The following is a 26,986-nucleotide window of genomic DNA, read 5'->3' as shown; positions in this document are numbered from 1 at the left end:
ACTGCAGATTATTTTTGATAGTAGCAGCAGAACAGATCAGGAAGAGATTTAATTTCGGAGATGAAATCCCTTCAAGAATGCATATGCTGGAGCCAGCCAGTGTTCTAGGCATCCAGGGCAAAGTGCAAGAGCAAAGTTTGGTGCCCCTCGCGACACACCTTCCCCGAATCATTGCCCACGATGATTCTACCCTCCAGCAACTGGACGATGAGTGGAAGAGGCTTGCCGTAGAAGATCTGCCTGAATCCATTACCAACATGGCGAAAAAGTGGACAAAAGCAATTACAACCAGCCTGATAAATTTTGGTGTGCCATAAAAACTCTGGAGGATAGTGATGGAAAGAAACCCCAAGTTTAAGCTTGTTTCAGACTTTTCACTAGGATGTCTTTCTTTGCCTCATGCTAATGCTGACTGTGAGCGCTGCTTCTCTAGTGTAAACCGTGTGAAAACAAAAGACAGAAGTAAGCTAATAACAGAAACCGTAAGAGACATCATACTAGCGAAGCAGTGTGTTGCTTCCACATCCAGCAGTGACTGTACGACCTTCAAGCCATCAATCAAAGTCAATGATAAAAAAACATGACATCAAGCGTGCTATATTCCTCCAATGAAGAGAGTGCCGGGGCTGCTGACGACGAGCCGGATGTATATATAGAAGAACAAGACCAGTAATCTCCTACATAGTAAGTAAACAACTTAACGAAGTGTCCTGTAGTTTTTCTCCTATTATTAATGATATGTATTTAGGAAAGTGTTTTGTTTGTTAAGGGCATTGTTGTTTTTTTTTCATTACACACACACACACACACACACACACACTCTCTCTCTCTCTCTCTCTCTCTCTCTCTCTCTCTCTCTCTCTCTCTCTCTCTCTCTCTCTCTCTCTCTCTCTCTCTCTCTCTCTCTCTCTCTATATATATATATATATATATATATATATATATATATATATATATATATATATATATATATATATATATATATATATATATATATATATATATATATATATATAACCTAAATTATGCTGTATTTGGAAAGTGACAGTTTTGCATAATATTTGGAATAATTACATATGTACGACAATTTTACCAGAAGTACAATAATTTCAACCTGATTAGTACGATAATATGGCCAAAACAATCTGGCAACGCTGGGCCCTCTGGGAAGTTGCTACGCGCTAGTGTGTTGTGAGCAGGTGTAGGGGTGGTGTGTGAGTGTGGCTGTGGTCGCGGACACTGAAGCGGACCAAAGTAAGCGAGTTTCGATTAAATATTTGACATGTTGCATCATGGAATTACTGTTACCTGTTTTTTCATCACACACACCTCTCTCTCTCTCTCTCTCTCTCTCTCTCTCTCTCTCTCTCTCTCTCTCTCTCTCTCTCTCTCTATATATATATATATATATATATATATATATATATATATATATATATATATATATAGAGAGAGAGAGAGAGAGAGAGAGAGAGAGAGAGGTGTGTGATGAAAAAACAGGTAACAGTAATTCCATGATGCAACATGTCAAATATTTAATCGAAACTATTTAAATGTCAAATATTTAATCGATATATATATATATATATATATATATATATATATATATATATATATATATATATATATATATATATATATATATATATATATATATATATATATATATATATATATATATATATATATATATATATAAAACCTAAATTCTGCTGTATTTGGAAAGTGGCAGTTTTGCATAATATTTGAAATAATTACATATGTACGAAAATTTTACCAGAAGTGCAATAATTTCAACCCTTGTAGTACGATAATATGGCCAAAACAATCTGGCAACGCTGAACTGTACGAGCGTAACAGAATCTCATGGCGTCCCGAAGGAAGGTTTGAAGTTGCACGTGTAAACATTGACCAAAAAACACCAAAATTCACATGAACGCGGCGCCCACACCAAAATTACTAGTAGAAGTGAGGGAAAGGAAGTCCAGGTGAGTGTGTCTGGCCAAAAATCGCCTTAAAATGGCAAGAATAGACGCTGTTACCACCACAAGAAACAGAAGGGGAGGGAGCGGTGTGTTTAGGGAGAACTTCGGGGATCTCGTGTGTTTGGATTTTGGTTAATGTGTAGAATATCTGCTCCTGCCTCAGCCTAACCTTCACTAGCCGTGTTCAAGTTTACATCTGACATATAAAGGGTCACTGGCAGAAGGCTGGCTGATAAGTACTCTAGGGGAGGGCGGGGGGACGGGACAACAAACTTTTCTTATTTCCCCACGGAGGGAGGAAGTTGCGGAAAGAGGAAAAGACGGGAGATGTTTGGACTCACTCACCTGCTTGACTCACCTGGATGGCTACCCTTTCTTGACATATGAATAGACAGGTAGAGGTTATTTCAGATGAATGTAAGGGCAGCGCGGATCTGCAGGTGCGCCAAACCTTACGGTATTTTACTGTTTCCCCAGTATTAACGTGGCTTTCCTTACCCTTCTTATCAGAGAAGGGCACTGGTCTACCCTGGTGAGGGGGTGTTCGTTCGTGCGTGTGTATGTCACATCTGTTGGCAAGCGTGAAATTGTTCACGGTGATTGGTTCCTTTGTTTGAGAATGCAGCTGCTGGCCAATTAAAACATGAAGGATTAATTTAGCCAATGACAGCGCTTTACTTCATCCTGAGGAGGGAGAAGCGCTCAATTTGAAATATTTGAGTTAGTGCGAGGAAGAAGTCTGTCTGTTGCTGCCATTATTTCCAGCGCACCGCCACATTTTGTGAAGAGAAACAAGGTGACCACTTCTTATTCATTTCTCTGCCTTGCCAGTTAGGTTAGGTGACTTTAGTTAGGTTAGGTTAAGTTAGTTTAGTTTGGTTAGTGTGGTTAGGTTTGGTTAAGTTACGTTTGGTTAGGTTAGGTTAGGTAGTTTAGTTAGGTTAAATTAGTTTGGTTAGGTTTTCTTTGGCTTAATTTAGTCAGGTTAGGTTATTTAGGTTAAGTTAAGTTAGGTTTGGTTAAGTTAGTTTGGTTAGGTTAAGTTAGTCTTGGTTAGGTTAGGTTAAGTTAGGTTAGGTTAAGTTAGGTTAAGTTAGGTTTGGTTAGGTTAGGTTAGCTATTTTAATTAGGTTAAGTTAGCTAGTTTGGTTAGGCCTGTAAGGTAGAGGTTGAGCGGAATGATGTCGCTTTTCTCCGGAGTGGTGAATCTGCTCCACCCGGATCCTCGTTGCTGGATCCACTTGTTGCGGTGGATTGTTATCCTCTAATTTAATTAATTCCCATCACCACTAACCGTGCTGTTGGAATGACAGTTCCCACAAACACTCCATTTAAATTCAAATTATGTTGAAAGGCCGAGGATAAATGTGACTCTCTCTCTCTCTCTCTCTCTCTCTCTCTCTCTCTCTCTCTCTCTCTCTCTCTCTCTCTCTCTCTCTCTCTCTCTCTCTCTCTCTCTCTCTCTCTCTCTCTCTCTCTCTCTCTCCACCTCAGTTAAATTGTCTGTGTGCATGATTTGGTTAGCCTTAGATGTTAATGAGTTAGGTATTCTGTACACAGCATTAATACTGTGATAACATTTTGAACAGTAAGTATTCTGTACACAGCATTAATACTGTGATAACATTTTGAACAGTAAGTATTCTGTACACAGCATTAATACTGTGATAACATTTTGAACAAGTATACTGGGGAAAAACTGTGTTTGTGTCCTTGATGACCCAGTGAAGTGTGGGTGGGTGACCCAACTTTGGGCTGTGACCCAAGGGTTAAGAACCACTGACCCAAGGTGATGCACTCCTCCAGGCACTTGCTGTGAGAGAGAGGGGAGACCTGTGCACCGCTGTGCTGCACTGTGCTTAGATGTCCCTGGTACACTCCTGAGGCTGTACCATTCTTGCCCCTATTGTGAGTATGTCTCTGTGTGTGTGTGTGTGTGTGTGTGTGTGTGTGTGTGTGTGTGTGTGTGTGTGTGTGTGTGTGTGTGTGTGTGTGTGTGTAGTTGACAATTACTGAAGGGTTTGTGACTTGACCCGTCCCACAAGTGACAAAGACGGCATCACGTTGGTCAGTGCTTGCAGAAATGGCTCTTTCTGAGACGTGGGTACAGTTTGTAATGGTTGCCACTCTTCCCTGCTCCACAGACCAGGCCAGCATCCAGGCCGCCGCCCTGCCTGGCACTGACGGCTGTCTGAGCTCCACGAGGGTCCCTGCAGGACTGGACGCGGCGTGTGCTGGCGGGAGTGGTGCTGCGGTGGAGGTCGTGAGGCCAGGGAGCAGCATGAGCGGCCGACAGCGGCAGCAGCAGCAGCAGCAGCAGCAGCAGCAGCCAGCCTCAGGTGTGGGGAGGCACAGGTGTGGTGGTAAGAATCACCTGGAGGCAGGCAGCTCTGTCCACAGAGGAGAGAGCAAGTTTGAGTGCCAGCAGTGTGACAACACTTTTGTATCCAGACAAGGCCTTAAGTACCACACCCTGACACACAGTGGTGTTAGAAATTATGAGTGTGGTGAGTGTGGCAGGAAATTTACCTGTAAGTCTAACCTCAACACACACACCCTGACACACAGTGGTGTTAGAAATTATGAGTGTGGCGAGTGTAGCAAGAAATTTACAAGTAAGTCTAACCTCAACACGCACACCCTGACACACAGTGGTGTTAGAAATTATGAGTGTGATGAGTGTGGGAAGAAATTTACCCACAAGTCTTCCCTCACCAGACACACCCTGACACACAGTGGTGTTAGAAATTATGAGTGTGATGAGTGTGGGAAAAAATTTACCCGCAAGTCTCAGCTCACCTCACACACCCTGACACACAGTGGTGTTAGAAATTATGAGTGTGGTGAGTGTGGGAAGAAATTTATCCACAAATATTCCCTCACCTCACACATCTTGACACACAGTGGTGTTAGAAATTATGAGTGTGGTGAGTGCGGGAAGAAATTTACCCACAAGTCTTCCCTCACCAGACACACCCTGACACACAGTGGTGTTAGAAATTATGAGTGTGATGAGTGTGGGAAGAAATTTACCCAAAAGTCTAACCTCAACACACACACCCTGACACACAGTGGTGTTAGAAATTATGAGTGTGATGAGTGTGGAAAGAAATTTACCCACAAGTCTTCCCTTAACACACACACCCTGACACACAGTGGTGTTAGAAATTATGAGTGTGATGAGTGTGGGAAGAAATTTACCCACAAGGGTAGCCTCACCAGACACACCCTGACACACAGTGGTGTTAGAAATTATGAGTGTGATGAGTGTGGGAAAAGATTTACCACCATTTCTCATCTCAATGAACACGCCTTCAGACACACTGGGGTGAGGGAGTTCGAGTGTGATGTTTGTGGCAAGTGTTTCAAGACAAAGGGTGAGATTGCCAAGCACGTGAAGATCCACTTCTGAGGTGGTGGTGTGTGGACACATGGGGCCACACCTGTACCTGTGGTGGTGGTGGTGGTGGTGGTGGCCATTCCTGTGAGAGAGTCATGGCCCCAGAAGTTTTGTGTGGTGGTGGTGTGGGGGATTCATGGCCCCAGCAGTTTTGTGTGGTGGTGGTGGTGGTGGTTTTGTGGGGGAGTCATGGCCCCAGCATTTGTTTTGTTGGCAGTGCAGGTGTGACATTCAATAAATGTGTGTGTGCAGTAAACCTTTGTTTGTGTATTCACCATTTGTAGTATACAGGGCCTCAGCTACAGGAATATATTGTAGTGAGGCAGCCCCTCTCTCTCCTTGCCTCAAGTGTTTGTGTATTCACCAGGTGTAGTATACAGGGCCTCAGCTACAGGAATATATTGTAGTGAGGCAGCCCTTCTCTCTCCTTGCCTCAAGTGTTTGTGTATTCACCAGGTGTAGTATACAGGGCCTCAGCTACAGGAATATATTGTAGTGAGGCAGCCCCTCTCTCTCCTTGCCTCAAGTGTTTGTGTATTCACCAGGTGTAGTATACAGGGCCTCAGCTACAGGAATATATTGTAGTGAGGCAGCCCCTCTCTCTCCTTGCCTCAAGTGTTTGTGTATTCACCAGGTGTAGTATACAGGGCCTCAGCTACAGGAATATATTGTAGTGAGGCAGCCCCACTCTCTCCTTGCCTCAAGTGTTTGTGTATTCACCAGGTGTAGTATACAGGGCCTCAGCTACAGGAATATATTGTAGTGAGGCAGCCCCTCTCTCTCCTTGCCTCAAGTGTTGTGTTTCCCTTTCTTTTTGTCTCTCCTTCACACATTAGGTTATGTTAAGTCTGGCACCATCTTTGCCTCTCTCTCTCTCTCTCTCTCTCTCTCTCTCTCTCTCTCTCTCTCTCTCTCTCTATACAGGTGATGGAGCACACAAGTGTAGCAGCTAACAGTTTCTGTGTAATTGTCGTGGTGGTGACTTTCCTCCTCATATTCTCGTCCAGGAAGGGAAAGGCTGCCCTCGTGTTCCTCACCATCCTGTTGTGTCACCAACCGTGTTGTCTGTGTGCTTGTTTGGTGATGTCTGGCCCTGCATCACTGCGCCCTCGTCTTTGCTCCTTCACTGCTGTCAGCTGTGCCCGTGGTCATGATGATGGTGGTGATGGTGATGATGATGGCGAGCGAGACATTCAAAGGAGGGCGTTCACGTGCGTGGTGGTGAGCAGGTGATGATTGGAGAGGCACAGAACGTTCAGGATGGAGGAGGAGGAGGAGCAGGAGTCTTTGTGTATAGGAAGGAGAGGAATGTAAGAGGAGAAAAGATAGATGTAGGCAGCTCTGTCATGAGAGAAGGCGGCAGAGTGCACAGGCCACCCTGGAATGTCGTGAAAGGCTTGCGGTGGTCGTGGTGTGCGTGAAGGGGGAGGGTGAGAGGGCAGGCAGAGACAACACCAAGAGTTAACCAGTGTTCTCGTTCATTCTTCCCTTTCTCAGGTAAACTGTGGAACTCCCTGCCTGCTTCTGCATTTCCTCCTTCCAATGGCTTCAAGTCTTTCAACGAGGGGGAGGCTCAAGACATCGTTTTATTTATCTATTTTTATTATTCTCATTTCATTTGGCTCCTCTACAGGAACTGGCATTAAGTTGGCTTTTTATTCAAATTTTTTGTTGTCCTTTTCCAACAGCCCTCTTACATAAAAGAAAATAACTAAATAATAACAAGAAAAGCCAGTGTCTCTGGGTGGCAAAACCACTCGGCCTGGAGAGAATGTGCATGGCGTGCCAGGTGTACCAATGGAAGGAGTATTGAGGCAGTGAAGGAGTCCCTGGAGACAATGTGCATGGCGTGCCAGGTGTACCAATGGAAGGAGTATTGAGGCAGTGAAGGAGTCCCTGGAGACAATGTGTATGGCGTGCCAGCTGTAGCAATGGAAGGAGTATTGAGGCAGTGAAGGAGTCCCTGGAGACAATGTGCATGGCGTGCCAGCTGTACCAATGGAAGGAGTATTGAGGCAGTGAAGGAGTCCCTGGAGACAATGTGCATGGCGTGCCAGCTGTACCAATGGAAGGAGTATTGAGGCAGTGAAGGAGTCCCTGGAGACAATGTGCATGGCGTGCCAGCTGTAGCAATGGAAGGAGCATTGAAGCAGTGAAGGAGTCCCTGGAGACAATGTGCATGGCGTGCCAGGTGTACCAATGGAAGGAGTATTGAGGCAGTGAAGGAGTCCCTGGAGACAATGTGCATGGCGTGCCAGGTGTACCAATGGAAGGAGTATTGAGGCAGTGAAGGAGTCCCTGGAGACAATGTGCATGGCGTGCCAGGTGTACCAATGGAAGGAGTATTGAGGCAGTGAAGGAGTCTCTGGAGACAATGTGCATGGCGTGCCAGCTGTACCAATGGAAGGAGTATTGAGGCAGTGAAGGAGTCCCTGGAGACAATGTGCACGGCATGCCAGGTGTATTGACAATTAATATGAAGGATAACGTTAAGTTTGTGTTTGCCTTTTTGTTTTTCCCAGCAGGAGTTGTCGCTACAAAGGCTGACTCAGGAGCAAAGCGAGCCGCCTGTAGCGCCAAGCTGAAGCTCAAGATGTCAACACGGGACACGTGGTATGACAGGGCCGCTGGGTGCAGGGTCCGGCTGCTGCCCGGACTGTTGTGGCGTGTACTACTGCTGCCACGACCACCTTCGGGAGGACCGGGAGCAGCACCGGCAGTGGTGTGAGCTGTACAAGCTGTGCTCCTGCTGCAACCAGCAGGCCAAGAACAGGGAGGCTATCACACTGCCCACTGCCCTGGACCAGGAGTACCGCCCCCTGGCCCCCGCCATGGAGGAGCACATCCTCTCCCTGGCCAGCAGGCTGCGGCCCGTGGCTGTCACTGGGGCCTCAGAGAGCCTCACCTTCCCCCTCACAGCCCTCTACGTGCTGCAGCAGGTGTGGCCAGGCCTGGCCACGGCACCCGTCCTTACCCTGCATGTGGTGGGGGCGGAGGATGGCCGGGAGCCCCGTGTGGCCGCCCCCTGGGAGTACTTGATGCACCGCCTGCCAGTCCTGGCCCGCCTGCATGTGTTGCTGGTGGGGCCAGGGATGGGCGGCCCACAGGGGTGCCACAGGGCCGCGCTGTGCCAGCAGTGCAGAGACAAGGACCGGCAGCTGGTGGTGGAGTGCCGTCGTGCCCTGTACCACAACCTGCCCCAGGCCACTGCGGCAGCCACCCCCCCCGCCACCCTGCGCTTGGCCTTCAACTGTGGCTTCCACGAGTGGGAGGGGGACACCTGGCCAGACTCCTTGTTCCTCATGGCCGACGACGCTGCGCCCCTTGCCTTCACCTCCTTCAACCACTCAGAGGCACAGCGGGACCTGGCTGCCCTCAGGAGGGCCAAGCCAGAGGTGCAGGTGTCCCTGTTGTGCCCCAACCCCTACCGCAGCACCCGCCCGCTGCAGGACTGGACACGGGAGGATGGCGCCCACATGTACTACACCAACCAGTACCTCACTGTGCTGCAGGCCGGCCAGGCAGGGCAGCGGGCGGCACAGGACACAGGGGAGGAAGGAGAGCAGGAGGAAGGGAAGCAGGGTGAGGCAAGAGAAGGACAGATGGGAGAGCAGCACACCCTGCCAGACACCACCTAGCACCACTCGTCCTGGTCCCTGCCTGCCACACACCCACAGTACAAATCTGTGTTCACTTCCCACACTCCACCAGTACAAACCCCAGCCTGGCAGGTGTGGCTCAACTCTCCACACCTGCACAACACAGATGCCCTTCAAAATACACACACTCTTCATCATCATCATCATCATCATCATCATCATCATCATCATCAAGTCACTCACCATCACACACAAACCAGAATCTCCTTGGGGCAGCACACCTCAGCATTCCACATCCAGCATCTTTCTACCTCTGCCACACTGCCACATCTCCACCAGTGTTCGTGTTCTCAGCTTCACCATGTCTTCTGTGTTTCTTCGGTGTTGTGTCTCATAATTTGCTAACAGTTTTAACTCCTGTGACAGCCTCTAGCCCCCAACAGCTCAGATTTCCAAGAGATCATAGCACAAGGCCAATATTCTGTAATGCTCTGCTCTCATTATGACTGTTTTCCAAGGCCACAGAGATTAGCCAGGTTCTCAAGAGTGTTTCACCTGTTAATAATGTAGAAATGTGAATCTGTCACTAGAACTGTAAAAACACCTTGAAAACATGTGTCACTTCAACTAGACCCTTTGGAAAGTAGTGGAGGTGCAGTGCTGAAGTGTTGCAGACTATGGCCCTAAAGACTGTGACAGGAGACAAGCACAGTAGTACATAAGAACATAAGAAATAAGGGAAGCTGCATGAAGCGACCGGGCTTACACGTGGCAGTCCCTGTATGAAATATACCTACCTATTTCCACCTATCATCCCCATCCATAAACCCGTCTGAGTAGTAGGGAATGATAGCAGTGTTCAGGACTTACGAACTTCACTGTACAAAACCATTTCATTCCATAGCAGTTTGTTTACGTGTACCAGCGTGCCTTAGGGACACGTCAGCTGCCTCAACACAGTACAAGGAGAAGTACAAAGGAAGAAATTGGTGTTTGAAAATTAATGAATGAGCGAATGAATGTAGCAACGAAGGGAGGTACAAAGAGAAGAGAGGCGATGATTTTGTCGTCTCGATGTACAAAGAAAGACGACTTGGTGTTTATAAATTGTGAAGATGAGGGTGGGAGAGGAGAATGCTTGACTGACTTTTAAGAATAGACACTTTGATAGTACAAAGAACAATGAAAAAAATAAAGAAAAAAATGTTTCACTCTGCATAACATTTTTGAGAGAGAGAGAGAGAGAGAGAGAGAGAGAGAGAGAGAGGTAAGGAAAGACACAGTTAATTTAATGCTTTAGTTGTCAGTTTAATTAGTGCACAAGGAAGGAAAAGCAGAGTTTGTAAGATTAGATAAGTTGATTCAAGTAATTATTTGGCTTGTCTTCCAGTTTACACAATTGATCGTTCTTTTAATTTACTATTGTCATTAGGATTACTTTTTTGTTATGTTTAGGGAGCAGCAAGAGTCTGGAGGATGAGATAAACAACAAGGGATTCAAAGATTTACCTTGTCTTGTAATGTTACAGTTCAAGCCAGTCTGTATTTTGTCATTTTCAATTTGCTTTAATACTCTTCCTTCAACACCTGCCTTCTCCCTCCCCTGAGACACCCCACCCCTCTCTCTTCATAGCTCCCTTTCCTCTACACTTACAAGAGCTGTGTGACCACTGGTGTCCGGCTCACTCACCTCTCAACGGAAACTGTGCTCAATTACCGGAAAAACTGGAGTGTCAATGAAAAGATTAATTGTCAACAGTATGAAGAGAGGAAAAAGTGAAAAGAAAAAAAGAAGGTGAGAATTAATTGTCAAAAGTATAAAGAGAGGGAAAAGAAGAAATGAGAAAAAAAATATTAAAAGCACAAAAAGGGAAATGTGTAAATTGAGGAAAAAAAAGTTAATGAAAATATTAACAGAAAAGAGAAGCCAAGATAAATGAAAATAAAACATGACATGATGAAAATATTGACAAGAGAGAAAGAAAAGGCAAGATAAACAGATAAAAAAAAGATAAATAGTGAAAATATTGCCAGAAAAGAGAAAAACAAGGGGTAAGATAAACATGAAAAAAGTATGAAGAGTAAATAATGAAAATATTGCCAGAAAAGAGAAAAACAAAGGGTAAGATAAACAGATAAAAAAGTATGAAGAGAGGAAAAAGTGAAAAGAAAAAAGGTGAGAGAATTAATTGTCAAAAGTATAAAGAGAGGGAAAAGAAGAAAAGTTAAGAAAATGGAATGATTGTCAACAGTATGAAGAGAGGGAAAAATGTGTAAATTGAAGAAAAAAGTTCAATAATAATAATATTGGTGCTAGAAAAGAAAAAAAAAAAGATAAATAAATGAAGAAAAGTCAATAAATGGAAAGATGAATTGCCAAGAATATAAAGAGAGAAATCAAGTGACAATAATTAATAAATAATGTAGGCGCACTGGCAGGGCTTCATTGGCTCTCAGGTGATCTGTTTTACTGGTCACACCCGTCATCGCAGGGTCCAGGAAAGCCAGTTCTCTCTCTCACATTTATTGATGAGGTAGGCATGACCGTAAGAACTGTGAACAAGTTTTTGGTCTCAATTTCTTACAAAATAACATTATACACTGATATTAAACACTTTCAACATATTACAGTATTCATTAACAATACATGCAATCAACTTGGCTCTATGACAATCGGTTTTTACCACAAAATTAAAGTATTTACCTCGGTCACCATCCTGCCCCTCTTTGTCTGAGCGCGACTTGGCCGTGAGTGACGCCCGCGGGCAACCAGCAGATTAACCTCACTCTACTAACAAGTGAGCATCGGCTTTGGTGCTTCATGTAGCACTGAGTACTGATAATTACACACACCACACGTCTTCTTGCAAATAGAAAACTGCTCAACATTTCATTCGTGATTACCGAGGAACAATGGCGTGAGGCGCATACGCTTTACCTACAGTAACAAATAACGTGTGAGAAATGTGAAGTAATGCTGGACATAACAATGTGAATCACGAACAAGGAAACAGAGAGAGAGAGAGAGAGAGAGAGAAATTATATAGGTAGACTTAATTTTTGTACCTGTATTTATAATTTAGTCAGTACAATCATTACTACTGAGAGAGAGAGAGAGAGAGAGAGAGAGAGAGAGAGAGAGAGAGAGAGAGAGAGAGTTTCACAGGGGAGTGTTTTTGATTGATGTGTCTCTTCCTCTGTTTTGATGAAAAAGTTTAATTAAATTTTGCATTGTTCTTTTTTTTAAGTTTTTAAGTTGATATACTTTTGCTTTGATTTAGTTTATTGCTCAACTTAGTTTTGACTTGGTTGTTATTAATGTAATACAAAAAAAAAATAAAAATAAAAAATAAAAAATAAAAAGATTATCTGGCAGCAGTCATTGTTACCACCAAATAGTTCTGGCCTTGCTTTGCTTGGCAACATTTTCCGGAGGCCAACAAGGCACTGGAGAGACTCCTTGGTGACCACGCTGACTTTTATTGAAGTTATCTTCTAAATAACAATGAAGGTTTTCACATTATTTTTCTCTCTTCTGATTGACAAATAATTTGTAGAAGTTATTTGTGTTACCTTGGAGTGTTGGGACCTCCTGTACAGGCAACAATGGTAACTAACCACTTCATAATAACAAAACTTAAATGACTGTGTTATAACAATTAATTAATGTGTCTGGGCTTTACCTTAATTGTTGGTGGTTAACATCCTTGCTGTGTGTGTGTGTGTGTGTCACTGGTGTTTGTCTTCTGCCTTATCAAGTAATTTATCTTAGTTTGGTTACATTCTAATTGTGTGCATGTTACATTCACTGTGTGTGTGTGTGTGTGTGTGTGTGTGTGTGTGTGTGTGTGTGTGTGTGTGTGTGTGTGTGTGTGTGTGTGTGTGTGTGTGTGTGTGTGTGTGTGTGTGTGTGTGTGTGTGTGTGTGTGTGTGTGTGTGTGTGTGTGTGTGTGTGTGTGTGTGCTTTGCTGTCAAAATAATTTTTTTTTTTCCAATACTTTTTTTTTTGTTCAGCAGTTTTGTTTTCCTTTTTTTTTCTTTCTAGTTGTCACTTCCCCTTTTCTTCATGTATTTTGCTTCCTAGGCTACTGAAGTTTTTTTTATTTATTCATTTATTTTTTGCTAGAGTGTGTTGGCATTACAGCAGCAAGACTGTACAGTGTAATGTGTTCTTGGCCAGCAAAGTAAAGAAGTGAGTAGAGAAACATGACAGACATTGATAACATGTCTTTTTGTATCCTGAGAATTCTGCCTGTGTCACCCTCGCCACAGTCCTTGTACCACTGAAACACCTCCAGCAGGTGCAGCATGTAGAGGCACAATAGTACATGCAGCAGCGTCCAGCAGAGTGAAGGTGCACGGCAGGGGGCCCCAGGACTCTGTGCTGGGTCCCCTGCTCTTCCTAACTGATACAAAAGACACGACGCGCATTCTTATACCACCACGCCAGACGCCCGTGCTTGCCGAAGACTGCCACGGCCGTGCCCCAGCGTCTGCACGACGGCTCAGGCATACCCAGTGCACGCAAGACAGGCTGGCAGGGTGGTGAGGGACGCGGCTGCTCAGATACAGTGAAGCAAGTGTTGGGGGCGGTGCTTGTGGCCACCACGACTGTGCACCAAACACAGGGAACTCACACACCACCACTCAAAACGGAAAAGAACTTGGCGTTATGTTAGACACACACATTTATTGAAGGTCACACCTGCACTGCCAACAAAACAACTGCTGGGGCTGTTACTCCCTCACACCACCACCACCGCCACCACCACAGGCATGGGTGTGGCCCCACACATCCACACACAACACACCACCTCAGAAGTGGATCCTCATGTGCTTGGCAATATCATCCTTTGTCTTGAAACACTTGCCACAAACATCACACTTGAACTCCCTCAAGCCAGTGTGTCTGAAGGAGTGTTTATTGAGACGAGAAATGGTAGGAAATCTTTTTCCACACTCATCACACTCATAATTTCTAACACCACTGTGTGTCAGGGAGTGTGAGGTGAGATAAAACTTGTGGGTAAATTTCTTCCCACACTCACCACACTCATAATTTCTAACACCACTGTGTGTCAGGGTGTGTGTGGTGAGGTTAGACTTGTGGGTAAATTTCTTCCCACACTCACCACACTCATAATTTCTAACACCACTGTGTGTCAGGGTGTGTTTGGTGAGGGAAGACTTTCTGATAAATTTCTTCCCACACTCACCACACTCATAATTTCTAACACCACTGTGTGTCAGGGTGTGTGTGGTGAGGATAGACTTTCTGATAAATTTCTTCCCACACTTATCACACTCATAATTTCTAACACCACTGTGTATCAGGGTGTGTGTGGTGAGGGAAGCCTTTTGGGTAAACTTCTTCCCACACTCATTGCACTCATAATTTCTAGCACCACTGTGTGTCAGGGTGTGTCTGGTGAGGTTAGACTTGTGGGTAAATTTCTTCCCACACTCACCACACTCATAATTTCTAACACCACTGTGTGTCAGTGTGTGTGAAGTGAGGGAAAACTTTTGGGTAAATTTCCTGCCACACTCACCACACTCATAATTTCTAACACCACTGTGTGTCAGGGTGTGGTACTTAAGGCCTTGTTTGGATACAAAAGTTTTGTCACACTGCTGGCACTCAAACTTGCTCTCTCCTCTGTGGACAGAGCTGCCTGCCTCCAGGTGATTCTTGCCACCATGCCTGCGCCTCCCCACACCTGAGGCTGGCTGCTGCTGCTGCTGCTGCTGCTGGCCACTCATGCTGCTGCCCGGCCTCACGACCTCCACCACAGCACCACTCCCACCAGCACACGCCATGGACACAACAAGATTGGTTGGCGGCGAGCAGGGCGTGCAGCCTGGACTCTGCCTGGTACCTGGAACAACAGCGACAGTCAGCACACACTGGGCCAAGGGCTGCTTAACACACTGCCCCTGCCTGCAACACACCCTGCTTCCTGCCCCTTCCTTGCAACACTAGGCTACACACTGCCCCTGCCTGCAACACACACCCTGCTTCCTGCCCCTTCCTAGCAACACTAGGCTACACACTGCCCCTGCCTGCAACACACCCAGCTTCCTGCCCCTTCCTTGCAACACTAGGCTACACACTGCCCCTGCCTGCAACACACACCCTGCTTCCTGCCCCTTCCTTGCAACACTAGGCCAGGCCTGCACTCCCTCCAGCCTCCTGGCTCCCTGACCACTGTCCCTCACAAATTAAGTGCCACTCCTATGGGGCAGTGGCCCCCATTAGGTTAGGTTAGGTATGTTAACACCTAAGAGTGTCGTGGTGGGTTAGGTTAGGTTAAGGTTAGGTTAGTAACCTAACCTAACCTTAACCTAACCGGAGGGGCTGCGTCCCGCCCTGGACCCCCCCTAAGGTTACTAATCTAACCTAACTTATATCCTTGTGATCATTGTGGACTTAGTTTGTGGAGGCGGCGCGCTATTAATTTAATTACTACGGCCTTACAAAAGCCTTCCCCACATTGAAAACATCACAGACATGTTCTATAGTAAGTACTCTATCACGTTGCAATGTGTTTTTAATGAATAGAGAGGAGGTCCAACCCTGCAGTGTTACCATAATAATAATAATAATAATAATAATATAAAAGAAGAATATGTAAATACACTCAAGAAGTATTATGAGAATAAATCAATTAATATAGATAATAATGAATGAACAATACCATATCAGTCAAGACAACACGTGGATGCAGCATTCACGATAAACACTGATGATATTGTTGCGCCCACCCTTCACTCCGGGCGGGCGTGTTATCCACAAGGGCACGGGTCGAGAAACAACACCAGCGGGGCCTCAAATAAGTCACACTGAACGCCAGGACAAGGCACACACACACACACACACACACACACGAGGCCGGGGCACAGGGGAAAACACGGGCACTATTTCCTAGGTTTATTGACAAATCCTCCGCAAGTACACTGCTTTACAAGTTCACAGGGGCACCACAAGTCTCCCAGGGCACGACAGGCACTCAACAAGACACTCAACAGGCAGGGAAACACTTCCAAACAGACAGGCACACGCTGGCTTCCTCTCGGGCCAAGCGTCTCCTTTCTTTCAGTCTCTCTCTTCCCGCCACTCCCAGTGCTGCCACCTGCAACAGTTCAGCCACCCGCACCCATACCCCTGCTGTAACACTATAAAACCAATGGAAGATTGTAAAATTGAGTTAGAATACCAGATAAAAAAGACAAAGACTGAAAAAGCAGCAGGACCCAATGAAATTAAGACGAAACTCCTTATTGCTATGACACACAACGATAAATGTAAAACAACTCTCGTACAAGCATTAAATGATGTCAGTGATGCAGCAATAATCCCGGATACATGGAAAACATGAAATACTAAATTATTGGAGAAAAACGCAAAACCAGCAATAAAAGCTGTGAGTCCAATAGCCCTTACAGACACCACAGATAAATTATTAATAGGAATCATAAAAAAATAATAATAATAAATAAAAATGAATAAATAAAATGCAGACATCTACAATAAAACGATATATTAATGGAAGAACAAAATACATATACGGAAAACAGAAGAGCAGCAGACAATTTATTTATACTAAATTACTGTATACAGAAGAGTTAGAGAGATCACTTATATTAATATCAGTAGACTTTGCAAAGGCATTCGACAGGTGTAAGCAGAGAAATGCTAAAATATAAGATACACCCAAAGTTAATTGACCTGATCGCTAAAGTATATACAGAGGACAACACTAAAATATTCCTTGATGATAAAGAAATGTGTAGTATTGAAATAACGAATGGTATACAAGGATGCAATGGGTCAACTGTTATATTTCTTATGGTGGCATATCCTATCATTGAAAAACTTAACCAATCCAATGCTTAATTCAGGAATAATGTGTGTGTGTGTGTGTGTGTGTGCGCGTGTGTGCCCTGGCCTCAGTATTTCTGGGTGATGATGGAATGCTTCTTGTAATTAATAAGGTGAGGCTAAACAAAATATAAAGTTAGTAATAAAAGGACCATTAAGTGGGCCTTCTTTCATTAATGTTTAGTGCCCTTTGCCAGTGGAAGGAAGACTGAAGCAGTGAAGGAGTCCCTGGAGACAATGTGCATGGCGTGCCAGCTGTAGCAATGGAAGGAGTATTGAGGCAGTGAAGGAGTCCCTGGAGACAATGTGCATGGCGTGCCAGGTGTACCAATGGAAGGAGTATTGAGGCAGTGAAGGAGTCCCTGGAGACAATGTGCAAGGCGTGCCAGCTGTAGCAATGGAAGGAGTATTGAGGCAGTGAAGGAGTCCCTGGAGATAATGTGCATGGCGTGCCAGCTGTACCAATGGAAGGAGTATTGAGGCAGTGAAGGAGTCCCTGGAGACAATGTGCATGGCGTGCCAGCTGTAGCAATGGAAGGAGTATTGAGGCAGTGAAGGAGTCCCTGGAGAAAATGTGCATGGCGTGCCAGGTGTACCAATGGAAGGAGTATTGAGGCAGTGAAGGAGTCCCTGGAGACAATGTGCAAGGCGTGCCAGCTGTACCAATGGAAGGAGTATTGAGGCAGTGAAGGAGTCCCTGTAGACAATGTGCATGGCGTGCCAGCTGTACCAATGGAAGGATTTCAACTGGGAAGAAATTGCAAAATATATATATATATATATATATATATATATATATATATATATATATATATATATATATATATATATATATATATATATATATATATATATATATATATATATATATATATATATATATATATATATATATATATATATATATATATTTTTTTTTTTTTTTCATTGAAGGGTTTTCCTGAAAGGTTGGACGTCTATGAAAAGACGTGGAAAAGTGCAGGGTGGTATCATCAGCGTAGGAGTGGATAGGACAAGAAGTTTGGTTTAGAAGATCATTAATGAATAATAAGAAGAGAGTGGGTGACAGGACAGAACCCTGAGGAACACCACTGTTAATAGATTTAGGAGAAGAACAGTGACCGTCTACCACAGCAGCAATAGAACGGTCAGAAAGGAAACTTGAGATGAAGTTACAGAGAGAAGGATAGAAACCGTAGGAGGGTAGTTTGGAAATCAAAGCTTTGTGCCAGACTCTATCAAAGGCTTTTGAGATGTCCAAGGCAACAGCAAAAGTTTCACCAAAGTCTCTAAAAGAGGATGACCAAGACTCAGTAAGGAAAGCCAGAAGATCACCAGTAGAGCGGCCTTGACGGAACCCATACTGGCGATCAGATAGAAGGTTGTGAAGTGATAGATGTTTAAGAATCTTCCTGTTGAGGATAGATTCAAAAACTTTAGATAAGCAGGAAATTAAAGCAATAGGACGGTAGTTTGAGGGATTAGAACGGTCACCCTTTTTAGGAACAGGTTGAATGTAGGCAAACTTCCAGCAAGAAGGAAAGGTAGATGTTGACAGACAGAGCTGAAAGAGTTTGACTGGGCGAGGTGCAAGCACGGAGGCACAGTTTCAAAGAACAATAGGAGGGACCCCATCAGGTCCATAAGCCTTCCGAGGGTTTAGGCCAGCGAGGGCATGGAAAACATCATTGCGAAGAATTTTAATATGTGGCATGAAGTAGTCAGAGGGTGGAGGAGAGGGAGGAACAAGCCCAGAATCATCCAAGGTTGTGTTTTTAGCAAAGGTTTGAGCAAAAAGTTCAGCTTTAGAAATAGATGTGATAGCAGTGGTGCCATCTGGTTGAAGTAGAGGAGGGAAAGAAGAAGAAGCAAAGTTATTGGAGATATTTTTGGCTAGATGCCAGAAATCACGAGGGGAGTTAGATCTTGAAAGGTTTTGACATTTTCTGTTAATGAAGGAGTTTTTGGCTAGTTGGAGAACAGACTTGGCATGGTTCCGGGCAGAAATATAAAGTGCATGAGATTCTGGTGATGGAAGGCTTAAGTACCTTTTGTGGGCCACCTCTCTATCATGTATAGCACGAGAACAAGCTGTGTTAAATCAAGGTTTAGAAGGTTTAGGACGAGAAAAAGAGTGAGGAATGTACGCCTCCATGCCAGACACTATCACTCTGTTATGCGCTGAGTACACAAAGACGGGTCTCTGACAAGGAAGCAGTAGTCATTCCAAGGAAAATCAGCAAAATACCTCCTCAGGTCCCCACAACTAGCAGAGGCAAAACGCCAGAGGCACCTTCGCTTAGGGGGATCCTGAGGAGGGATTGGAGTGATAGGACAAGATAAAGATATGAGATTGTGATCGGAGGAGCCCAACGGAGAAGAAAGGGTGACAGCATAAGCAGAAGGATTAGAGGTCAGGAAAAGGTCAAGAATGTTGGGCGTATCTCCAAGACGGTCAGGAATACGAGTAGGGTGTTGCACCAATTGCTCTAGGTCATGGAGGATAGCAAAGTTGTAGGCTAGTTCACCAGGATGGTCAGTGAAGGGAGAGGAAAGCCAAAGCTGGTGGTGAACATTGAAGTCTCCAAGAATGGAGATCTCTGCAAAAGGGAAGAGGGTCAGAATGTGCTCCATTTTGGAAGTTAAGTAGTCAAAGAATTTCTTATAGTCAGAGGAGTTAGGAGAGAGGTATACAGCACAGATAAATTTAGTATGAGAATGACTCTGTAGTCGTAGCCAGATGGTGGAAAACTCGGAAGATTCAAGAGCATGGGCATGAGAGCAGGTTAAGTCATTGCGCATATAAACGCAGCATCCAGCTTTGGATCGAAAATGAGGATAGAGAAAGTAGGAGGGAACAGAAAAGGGGCTACTGTCAGTTGCCTCAGACACCTGAGTTTCAGTGAGGAAAAGAAGATGAGGTTTAGAAGAGGAGAGGTGGTGTTCTACAGATTGAAAATTAGATCTTAGACCGCGAATGTTGCAGAAGTTAATGAAGAAAAAGTTGAGGGGGGTGTCAAGACACTTAGGGTCGTCAACGGAAAGGTAGTCCGACCTGGGGACATTTATGGTCCCCTCCCCAAATGGGGACTCCGAGGCTGGTGTAGGAGTCGCCATGATTTTAAAATTTTTGAGTGAAGGGTGTGTGTGTTATTAGGTGCTTGTAGTTTTGTGTGGAGCAAGAGAGTTGTCTTTAGAGGGCAGGCTGTGACTGCCCCCTTGTGTTGTGAGACACAAAGGGAAACGTTCAGTGAGGTCACAGCTGGGTTTAATGATAAGTTCACAGCACCCCCTGAACAGTGCTTTAGACCTCACTGGGAGTAATTATCGTTTCGGCAGGTGTCTACTGCGAATTGACCTGTGGGTGAGACGTCGCAGTGAGGCTGGTAGATACCTATCAGCGCCAGCATTTTTAATTGTCTCCGATTTCCTGGGGCAAAGGGGTGTCTTAGCTAAATTTGAAATCGATGTGCAGGAAAAGTACTGCATGAATTGCTGCACAAGTGTATCTAAAATTAAAAACATAACCCTTAATTTTAATATTCATACTTACTGGTGTATGATAAGGCTTTGTTAATTGAATTATAAGATAAAACTAAAAATAGGTAATGATTTTTTTTTAAGTAAGTATGGACAGTAAAAATAAAAGGATGTTGATTTCGGCTTGTGCATTTTATCTGGGAATGTTGAAAAATATCAGATATCACTGACACGTCCTGTATATGAAAGTAATCAGTGAAATAAAAAAAAGAACAGCACCGCTGGCGGATCTTGATCTTGATCTTGATGGTACAGGTGGCACAGGATCACTCCTGAGCCAGGCCTTTGGATCGGCAACTCCTGTAGAAAGGGGGAAAAAAAAAGAGAAACGAACAGCATCCTCTATCCTAATTGTTCATACACCTGGCACGCCACATTCTCTCCAGAAACTCTTTCACCGCCTCAATCATCCTTTCATTCGCCTCTCTACACAGTCCCAGCAACAACACCATCCATTCCTTTCCTGTCTTCTCCACTCTTTCATTCCTATCATGCCCTAACTCAGTCAGTATCACTTGCATCATCTCATTCCTGTCTCTGGCATACTGCACACACTCCAGCACCACATGTTCCACCGTCTCATCCTCTCCCATGTCACACATCTGGCACACTTTGCTGCGGGACTCAGACCACCTGTAACTCCTTGCATTCACATCCATACACTGTGCCCTCGCTCGGAAGAGAAGATCACCGCCCAGGCTTCCATCATACCACCTTTCATACCTCGGGGCCTCTTTCTCCTTGTACCATTCCAGGGTCTTCTTTCTTTCCATCTCATTCTTCCATTCATTCAGTCCCACACATTTCACTTCTTTGTCTATCTCATTCTTCCATTTTCTCACATCCCATTCGGCTCCCACTCTTCCTCCTCTTGTTACCACCCATTCACGCTCATTTTGATTCCTCCCAGCCATTCTTATCGCCCACACAACTTGCAATCCATTCCTGTCTGTCATTCTCATGCATCTCTTCCTCCATTTGCTTCCACTTTCATTCCACAGGTACACCTTCCTTGCTATTCTTGCATCATCCATTCTCTCAAGCCTAATCTTGTATCTAAGTGTGGCTTTTGTGAGTCTTTCTCTGAAGGTGCTCCATCCCATGTCACCTCTCAAGGCTTCAACTGCTGTGCACCTCGGTGCACTCAGTGCCATCCTTGCTACTTTGTTCTGGCCCACTTCTAACTTATCAATTTCACTTTCATTCCATGCAATCACATCCATACCATACATTATACATGGCACAGCCACACTCTTCCACACTTCTCTCAACACATCATACTTACTTGCTCTCATCCTTGCCGCGCTTCCCAATCGACCTACCCACTGGTTTACCATACTTATCTTTTCATTCTTTGCCTTTGCACACCCACTAGGACTCATCCACATCCCTAAGTACTTGTATTCTTGCACCTGTCTCAACTCATTCTCTCCAAGTCTCCATACCACATTACTTTCATCCTCTGATCTATTCACAATCATTACTTTGCTTTTCTCACTGCTAAACCTTACTCCAAAGTCTTTACCATAGCCATCCACTACATCCAACAAACTTTGAAGCTCATCTGCCGATTCACTCATAACAACTACATCATCTGCATAAAGGAGCACACATACTTTATCATTCCCCACACTTACCCCTACATTCATTCTTCTCATCCTGGCTGCTAGCTCCTCTGTATACAGGCTAAAAAGGGTTGGTGACAATATACAGCCCTGCCTAACTCCTCTCTCACTCTTCACCCAGTCTGTTTCTATGTCTCCTAGCCTGTATCTAGCTCTTGTGTCCACATACATACTTTGCACTACGTTAACTATCTTTGCACTCAATCCAATCTTTTCTAAGACTCTACCTAACATTTCTCTGTTCACTCTATCATAAGCTTTCTCTATATCCAAAAAACCTAGGTACAATTTACCCCCATCCTTCTTTTTCTTCTCAATCATTTCATTCACCACAAACATATTGTCCTCAGCTCTCCTGTCCCTACGAAAACCATTCTGTTCTTCACCCAGCACTCCAGCTCTCTCAATCCATTTACACAGTCTCTCATTCAACACTGCACTGAAAACTTTACCTACTGTATTCACTAATGCAATTGGCCTGTAGTTCTTCAGCTCATTCTTACTCTTAAATCCTCCCTTATGCAACAGACACACTCGGCTCTCATTCCACTTTCTTGGCACTCTCTCTTCATCCCACACTCGGTTGAATAACTCAGTCATTCTGTCTATCACTACCTCCCCACCGTTCTTGTAGAACTCATAGGGTATATCATCTGGACCTGCTGCCTTGCCATTCTTCTGCCTTCTCACACACCTCTCCACTTCATCCCTACTGATTCTTTCATCCAGTTCATCTGCATTCTTCCTTTCCAGTGTTACACATTCTTCTCTCACACTAAACATCTCACCTACCCCACCTACTTCTTCCCAGAACCCTTTGATTGCCTCCCTGATTCCATCCTTCTCTGTTATAACTACACCCTCCACTTTTAGACTCTCCACACCAACACTGCCTGACATATTCTCACCTCTCATGAACTTGTACCATTCATGGCCACCTTCCATACCTTTCTCCCTTAAAGATTGAATCACGCTCCTTTCACTCTTCACTTTAGCATTCATTATCATTCGTCTCGTCAACCGCTGCTGCTTCACATACGCTGCCCATGCATTCAGATACTCATTCTCTGCCTCATCGCTTTCATGCCTCTTTTTCCTCAGCCATCTACACTGTCTACTCATTCTCTTTCGCTCCTTCCTAGCCGCTCTGATTTCATCATTCCACCATGGTTTACATACATTCTTTCTTCTACCTACTCTCACAAACCCTATCTGGTTCTCAGCAGCACCCCTCACGTCCTCAACCAGTTTCTCATTCAGATGCTCCACGTCATGCACACTTTCGTCGTCCCAGCTTCTCTCACTCAGATCAACCTGAAAGTTCTCCCACCCTACATCTCTCAGTCTCCACTTCTTTTTCTTACTTGCCACTTTCACTTCATTCCCACCCTGCATCAAGCACTCCACAACCAGCATGTTGTGATCGGACACAATATCAACCAAACCATCCTCATCTATCCACATGTGCGACACAATTTCACGCATTCTTCCATTCACCAACATGTAGTCAATTGCCGATTCCTGTTCTCTTGCACTCCAAGTCACACGCCCCTCTGCCAAAGTAACGTTCAGATTTTCCAGCTCCAGTTCATCAACAAACTCTCCAAGCATTTCACCATTCCTGTTCACCTGTTCCCCCAGTATTCCCACATGTGCATTCATGTCACCCATAACTAGCACTCTCTCCTCTCCATGCTCTCTCACAGCTTTCTTAAGTATGTCATACTTCCTCCTATTTTCCCTCTCTGCTCTTTCACCCATGACAGTCATGTACGCTACCACCAGTACCACCTTCTCTGGTCTGCCACGACCATCCATGCATTCCACTCTTACTGCAAGCACATCCTCACTACTTGTACACTCCCCCACATCAATCTCCTCTACTTTCAGTCCTCTTTCTTTCTTGTAGAGTAGGGCTACGCCTCCTCCCAGTGTTTCCTGTGCCTTACGCCCCTTTCCAATCATAACATACTCGCATCCCTCCATTCGTACATCATCTCTCAGGTGAGTCTCAGTGAGCCCGACTAAGTCGAACCTCCACTCCCTGAGCTCCTTGCATACATCCTCAAACTTGCCCACACCCCATCCTCTCACATTCATACAGCCAATCTTCACACATTTACTTGCCTGGTTAGTCTCTTTTCTTTCATGTTTGCTGACATCAGTGGGTCCTCCTCGTCATGCGTCGTCCACACAACACACCTGCCTCGCCCTCATCCACTCAGCCAGTCGACGTCCTAGCCTCTCATTCCCGTTGTGGTTGAGGTGGACCCCGTCTCTCCCGAAGAATTTGTCCTGGTCAAGGATCCCATCCATGTCCAGGAAGCTCACGTTGCCCTTCTTCTCTGCCATCCATTCCATCTTGATCTTCATGAGTTCCATGCATATCTTGCGGTTCGTTTCTCTTCTAACCTTCTCATACTGCACTCCTTCCCGTGGGCGCCGCAGGACCCCCACCACAGCCACACACATCTTCTTTTCTTCTGCTGCCCTCACTGCTTCTATCACTTCCTTTACTGTGTCTTCAGCACCTGCCTCTACTAAGTTGTTGCCTCCTCCTTGGACAACTAGCAGGCTTCTCTCTTCCATTTCTTGCACTTCTTCCTTGACTTTCCTCTTGACGTCTTGGATCTTAGCACCTCCCATGCTGGTGCACTCAATTTCCCTTCTCACAAAGTCGGGAGTCTTCCTTACCATGCTGTCTCCAATGACACGTACTGGGGCTTTCTTGACTACCATTCTCTTCTTCCTTGGGCGTCTGTCTGTTCTGGCCACTTCCACCACTTCTTGCCGGTCTTTTCTTTCTTCAGTCTTCGTCGTCTGTGCTTCTGCCTCTTTCATCAGGTTTTCTGTCTGGGTGCTCTGCTCCACTCTCTCTTCTTTTTCTTCATCCTGGTCCCTCCATTCATTGAGGCTCTTGTTCAGGCATTCCCTGCAGAGGAACACCAGAAGCTCGAACCCCAGCGCCTTCATGTTGGCTTCCTTCATGCCCACACAGGCTACATGGAACCAGGCCATGCATCTCTCGCATGCCACAGCCCTTTGCCTGTTCGCCACACTCTCCTCGCATGAACCACACGCGCTCATCACCATTTTCAGGGTATTTCAGCACACAGGCAAGAAATATAAACCACAAAACTCAGAGAAAACTCAGAGAGCAAGGCAAAGCCACTTGTACACACCGCGGAGCAGGGAGCAGACGTACGATGTACTCATCTTGATCATGATTCTTCAGTTAAAGAAAGCGCCGCGCGCCGTTAGGGAGTGTAAAGTGTAAACAATAGCCTCTCAGTTCTGCCGATACAAAGGCCTTTACTTTGCTTTACTATATCCAGAATAGGGTATAGCTCGTTCTTTCTGGAATTTTCTTAATTCCGCTGTAGTCCATGATTGTGGCGGTGATGTATCCATTGTGCAGGGTAGTCGAGTAAGCGTGGTCCTGTGTTTTGGTTTGCTCGCTGCCCAAGTACCCGAGGATAGTGATCGTACCGCAAAAATAAAGTCTCTGATACAAAATTATATTTTATTTACATTAAATGGATTTGCCTGTTGTTTAGTACATGAAAATGCAAGTATATATTAGTATACTTCCATTGAGGTCAGTAGAAAATTACAGATTGCCTGCCTTGATACACTTATAGGCTCTTTTAAGAATATCATCTGAAATTATGAATAGAGGCTCAAACAATGTCATGTGCTGTCAGTTATCACGAAATTAATTGACTTAAAATTCAGATGCATTACTGTGCAACGATACACCTTTGTAAGCTTGTAAAACCTTGCCCCAAAAAGTATTTATTTTCCGGCGAGAATAAAAAATTCTGGCGCTATCTGGTATCAAAACGCTCACTGCAGTTGAAGCCTTGAGAGGTGACATGGGATGGAGCACCTTCAGAGAAAGACTGACAAAAGCCACACTTAGGTACAAGATTAGGCTTGAGAGAATGGATGATGCAAGAATAGCAAGGAAGGTGTACCTGTGGAATGAAAGTGGAAGCAAATGGAGGAAGAGATGCATGAGAATGACAGACAGGAATGGATTGCAAGTTGTGTGGGCGATAAGAATGGCTGGTAGGAATCAAAATGAGCGTGAATGGGTGGTAACAAGAGGAGGCAGAGTGGGAGCCGAATGGGATGTGAGAAAATGGAAGAATGAGACAAAGAAGTGAAATGTGTGGGATTGAATGAATGGAAGAATGAGATGGAAAGAAAGAAGACCCTGGAATGGTACAAGGAGAAAGAGGCCCCGAGGTATGAAAGGTGGTATGATGGAAGCCTGGGCGGTGATCTTCTCTTCCGAGCGAGGGCACAGTGTATGGATGTGAATGCAAGGAGTTACAGGTGGTCTGAGTCCCGCAGCAAAGTGTGCCAGATGTGTGACATGGGAGAGGATGAGACGGTGGAACATGTGGTGCTGGAGTGTGTGCAGTATGCCAGAGACAGGAATGAGATGATGCAAGTGATACTGACTGAGTTAGGGCATGATAGGAATGAAAGAGTGGAGAAGACGGGAAAAGAGTGGATGGTGTTGTTGCTGGGACTGTGTAGAGCAGGGGTGTCAAACTCATTTATCCCAAGGGGCCAGATTTCACCTTCACATTCAATGTGCGGGCCAGATAATCACGTATGACCATAATAATATTAATAATAATAATAATAATAATAATAATAATAATAATAATAATAATAATAGGTAATTATATAATAATAATAATAATAATAATAATAATAATAATAATAATAATAATAATAATAGGTAATATTATAATAATAATAATAATAATAATAATAATAATAATAATAATAATAATAATAATAATATATTCTACCTTCACTCGCGTTTGCACACACGTAACCAAAAGATAAACCAGTAAAGAAAAGGAAGCATCATTTACCTTAATTCCTGGTCGTGCTGCTCCCAGAAACTTGGCACCTCTTGGTCTGTACAAGTTCGT

The 26,986-nt window shown here is 44.6% G+C and overlaps 3 protein-coding genes across 4 annotated transcripts; 2 read left to right on the top strand and 1 right to left on the bottom strand.

The window, feature by feature from the left end:
• Window positions 1-2,800: 2,800 nt before the first annotated feature.
• On the top strand, window positions 2,801-6,244 carry LOC135095876 (zinc finger protein OZF-like). Of its 2 annotated transcripts, XM_063997021.1 has the most exons (2): window positions 2,801-3,893; window positions 4,130-6,243. In XM_063997021.1, exon 2 carries the CDS (start codon window positions 4,267-4,269, stop codon window positions 5,395-5,397), a length of 1,131 nt encoding a protein of 376 aa, XP_063853091.1. In that variant the 5' UTR covers window positions 2,801-3,893; window positions 4,130-4,266; the 3' UTR covers window positions 5,398-6,243. The 2 variants fall into 2 exon arrangements, with proteins under 2 accessions (XP_063853091.1, XP_063853090.1); XM_063997020.1 differs by lacking the exon at window positions 2,801-3,893 and having other exon boundaries at window positions 3,928-6,244.
• A 1,756-nt stretch (window positions 6,245-8,000) lies between these two features.
• Window positions 8,001-9,023, top strand: LOC135095938 (uncharacterized). Its single transcript, XM_063997087.1, has one exon. It carries the CDS (start codon window positions 8,001-8,003, stop codon window positions 9,021-9,023), a length of 1,023 nt encoding a protein of 340 aa, XP_063853157.1.
• Window positions 9,024-12,815: 3,792 nt separating this feature from the next.
• Window positions 12,816-16,452, bottom strand: LOC135095877 (zinc finger protein 12-like). Its single transcript, XM_063997022.1, has 2 exons — window positions 15,683-16,452; window positions 12,816-14,863 (listed from the first exon to the last, which is right to left on the bottom strand). Exon 2 carries the CDS (start codon window positions 14,802-14,804, stop codon window positions 13,800-13,802), a length of 1,005 nt encoding a protein of 334 aa, XP_063853092.1. The 5' UTR covers window positions 14,805-14,863; window positions 15,683-16,452; the 3' UTR covers window positions 12,816-13,799.
• Window positions 16,453-26,986: the final 10,534 nt, after the last annotated feature.

The sequence above is a fragment of the Scylla paramamosain genome, unplaced genomic scaffold (genome assembly GCF_035594125.1).
Source record: "Scylla paramamosain isolate STU-SP2022 unplaced genomic scaffold, ASM3559412v1 Contig2, whole genome shotgun sequence".
NCBI lineage: Eukaryota > Metazoa > Arthropoda > Malacostraca > Decapoda > Portunidae > Scylla > Scylla paramamosain.
This window is presented reverse-complemented; position numbering and strand designations above follow the sequence as displayed.

Excerpts from the sequence above, each read along its gene's own strand:
- LOC135095876 (XM_063997020.1), top strand. The coding sequence starts at position 4,069 with ATGGCTCTTTCTGAGACGTGGGTACAGTTTGTAATGGTTGCCACTCTT.
- LOC135095938 (XM_063997087.1), top strand. The coding sequence starts at position 8,001 with ATGACAGGGCCGCTGGGTGCAGGGTCCGGCTGCTGCCCGGACTGTTGT.
- LOC135095877 (XM_063997022.1), bottom strand. The coding sequence starts at position 14,804 with ATGGCGTGTGCTGGTGGGAGTGGTGCTGTGGTGGAGGTCGTGAGGCCG.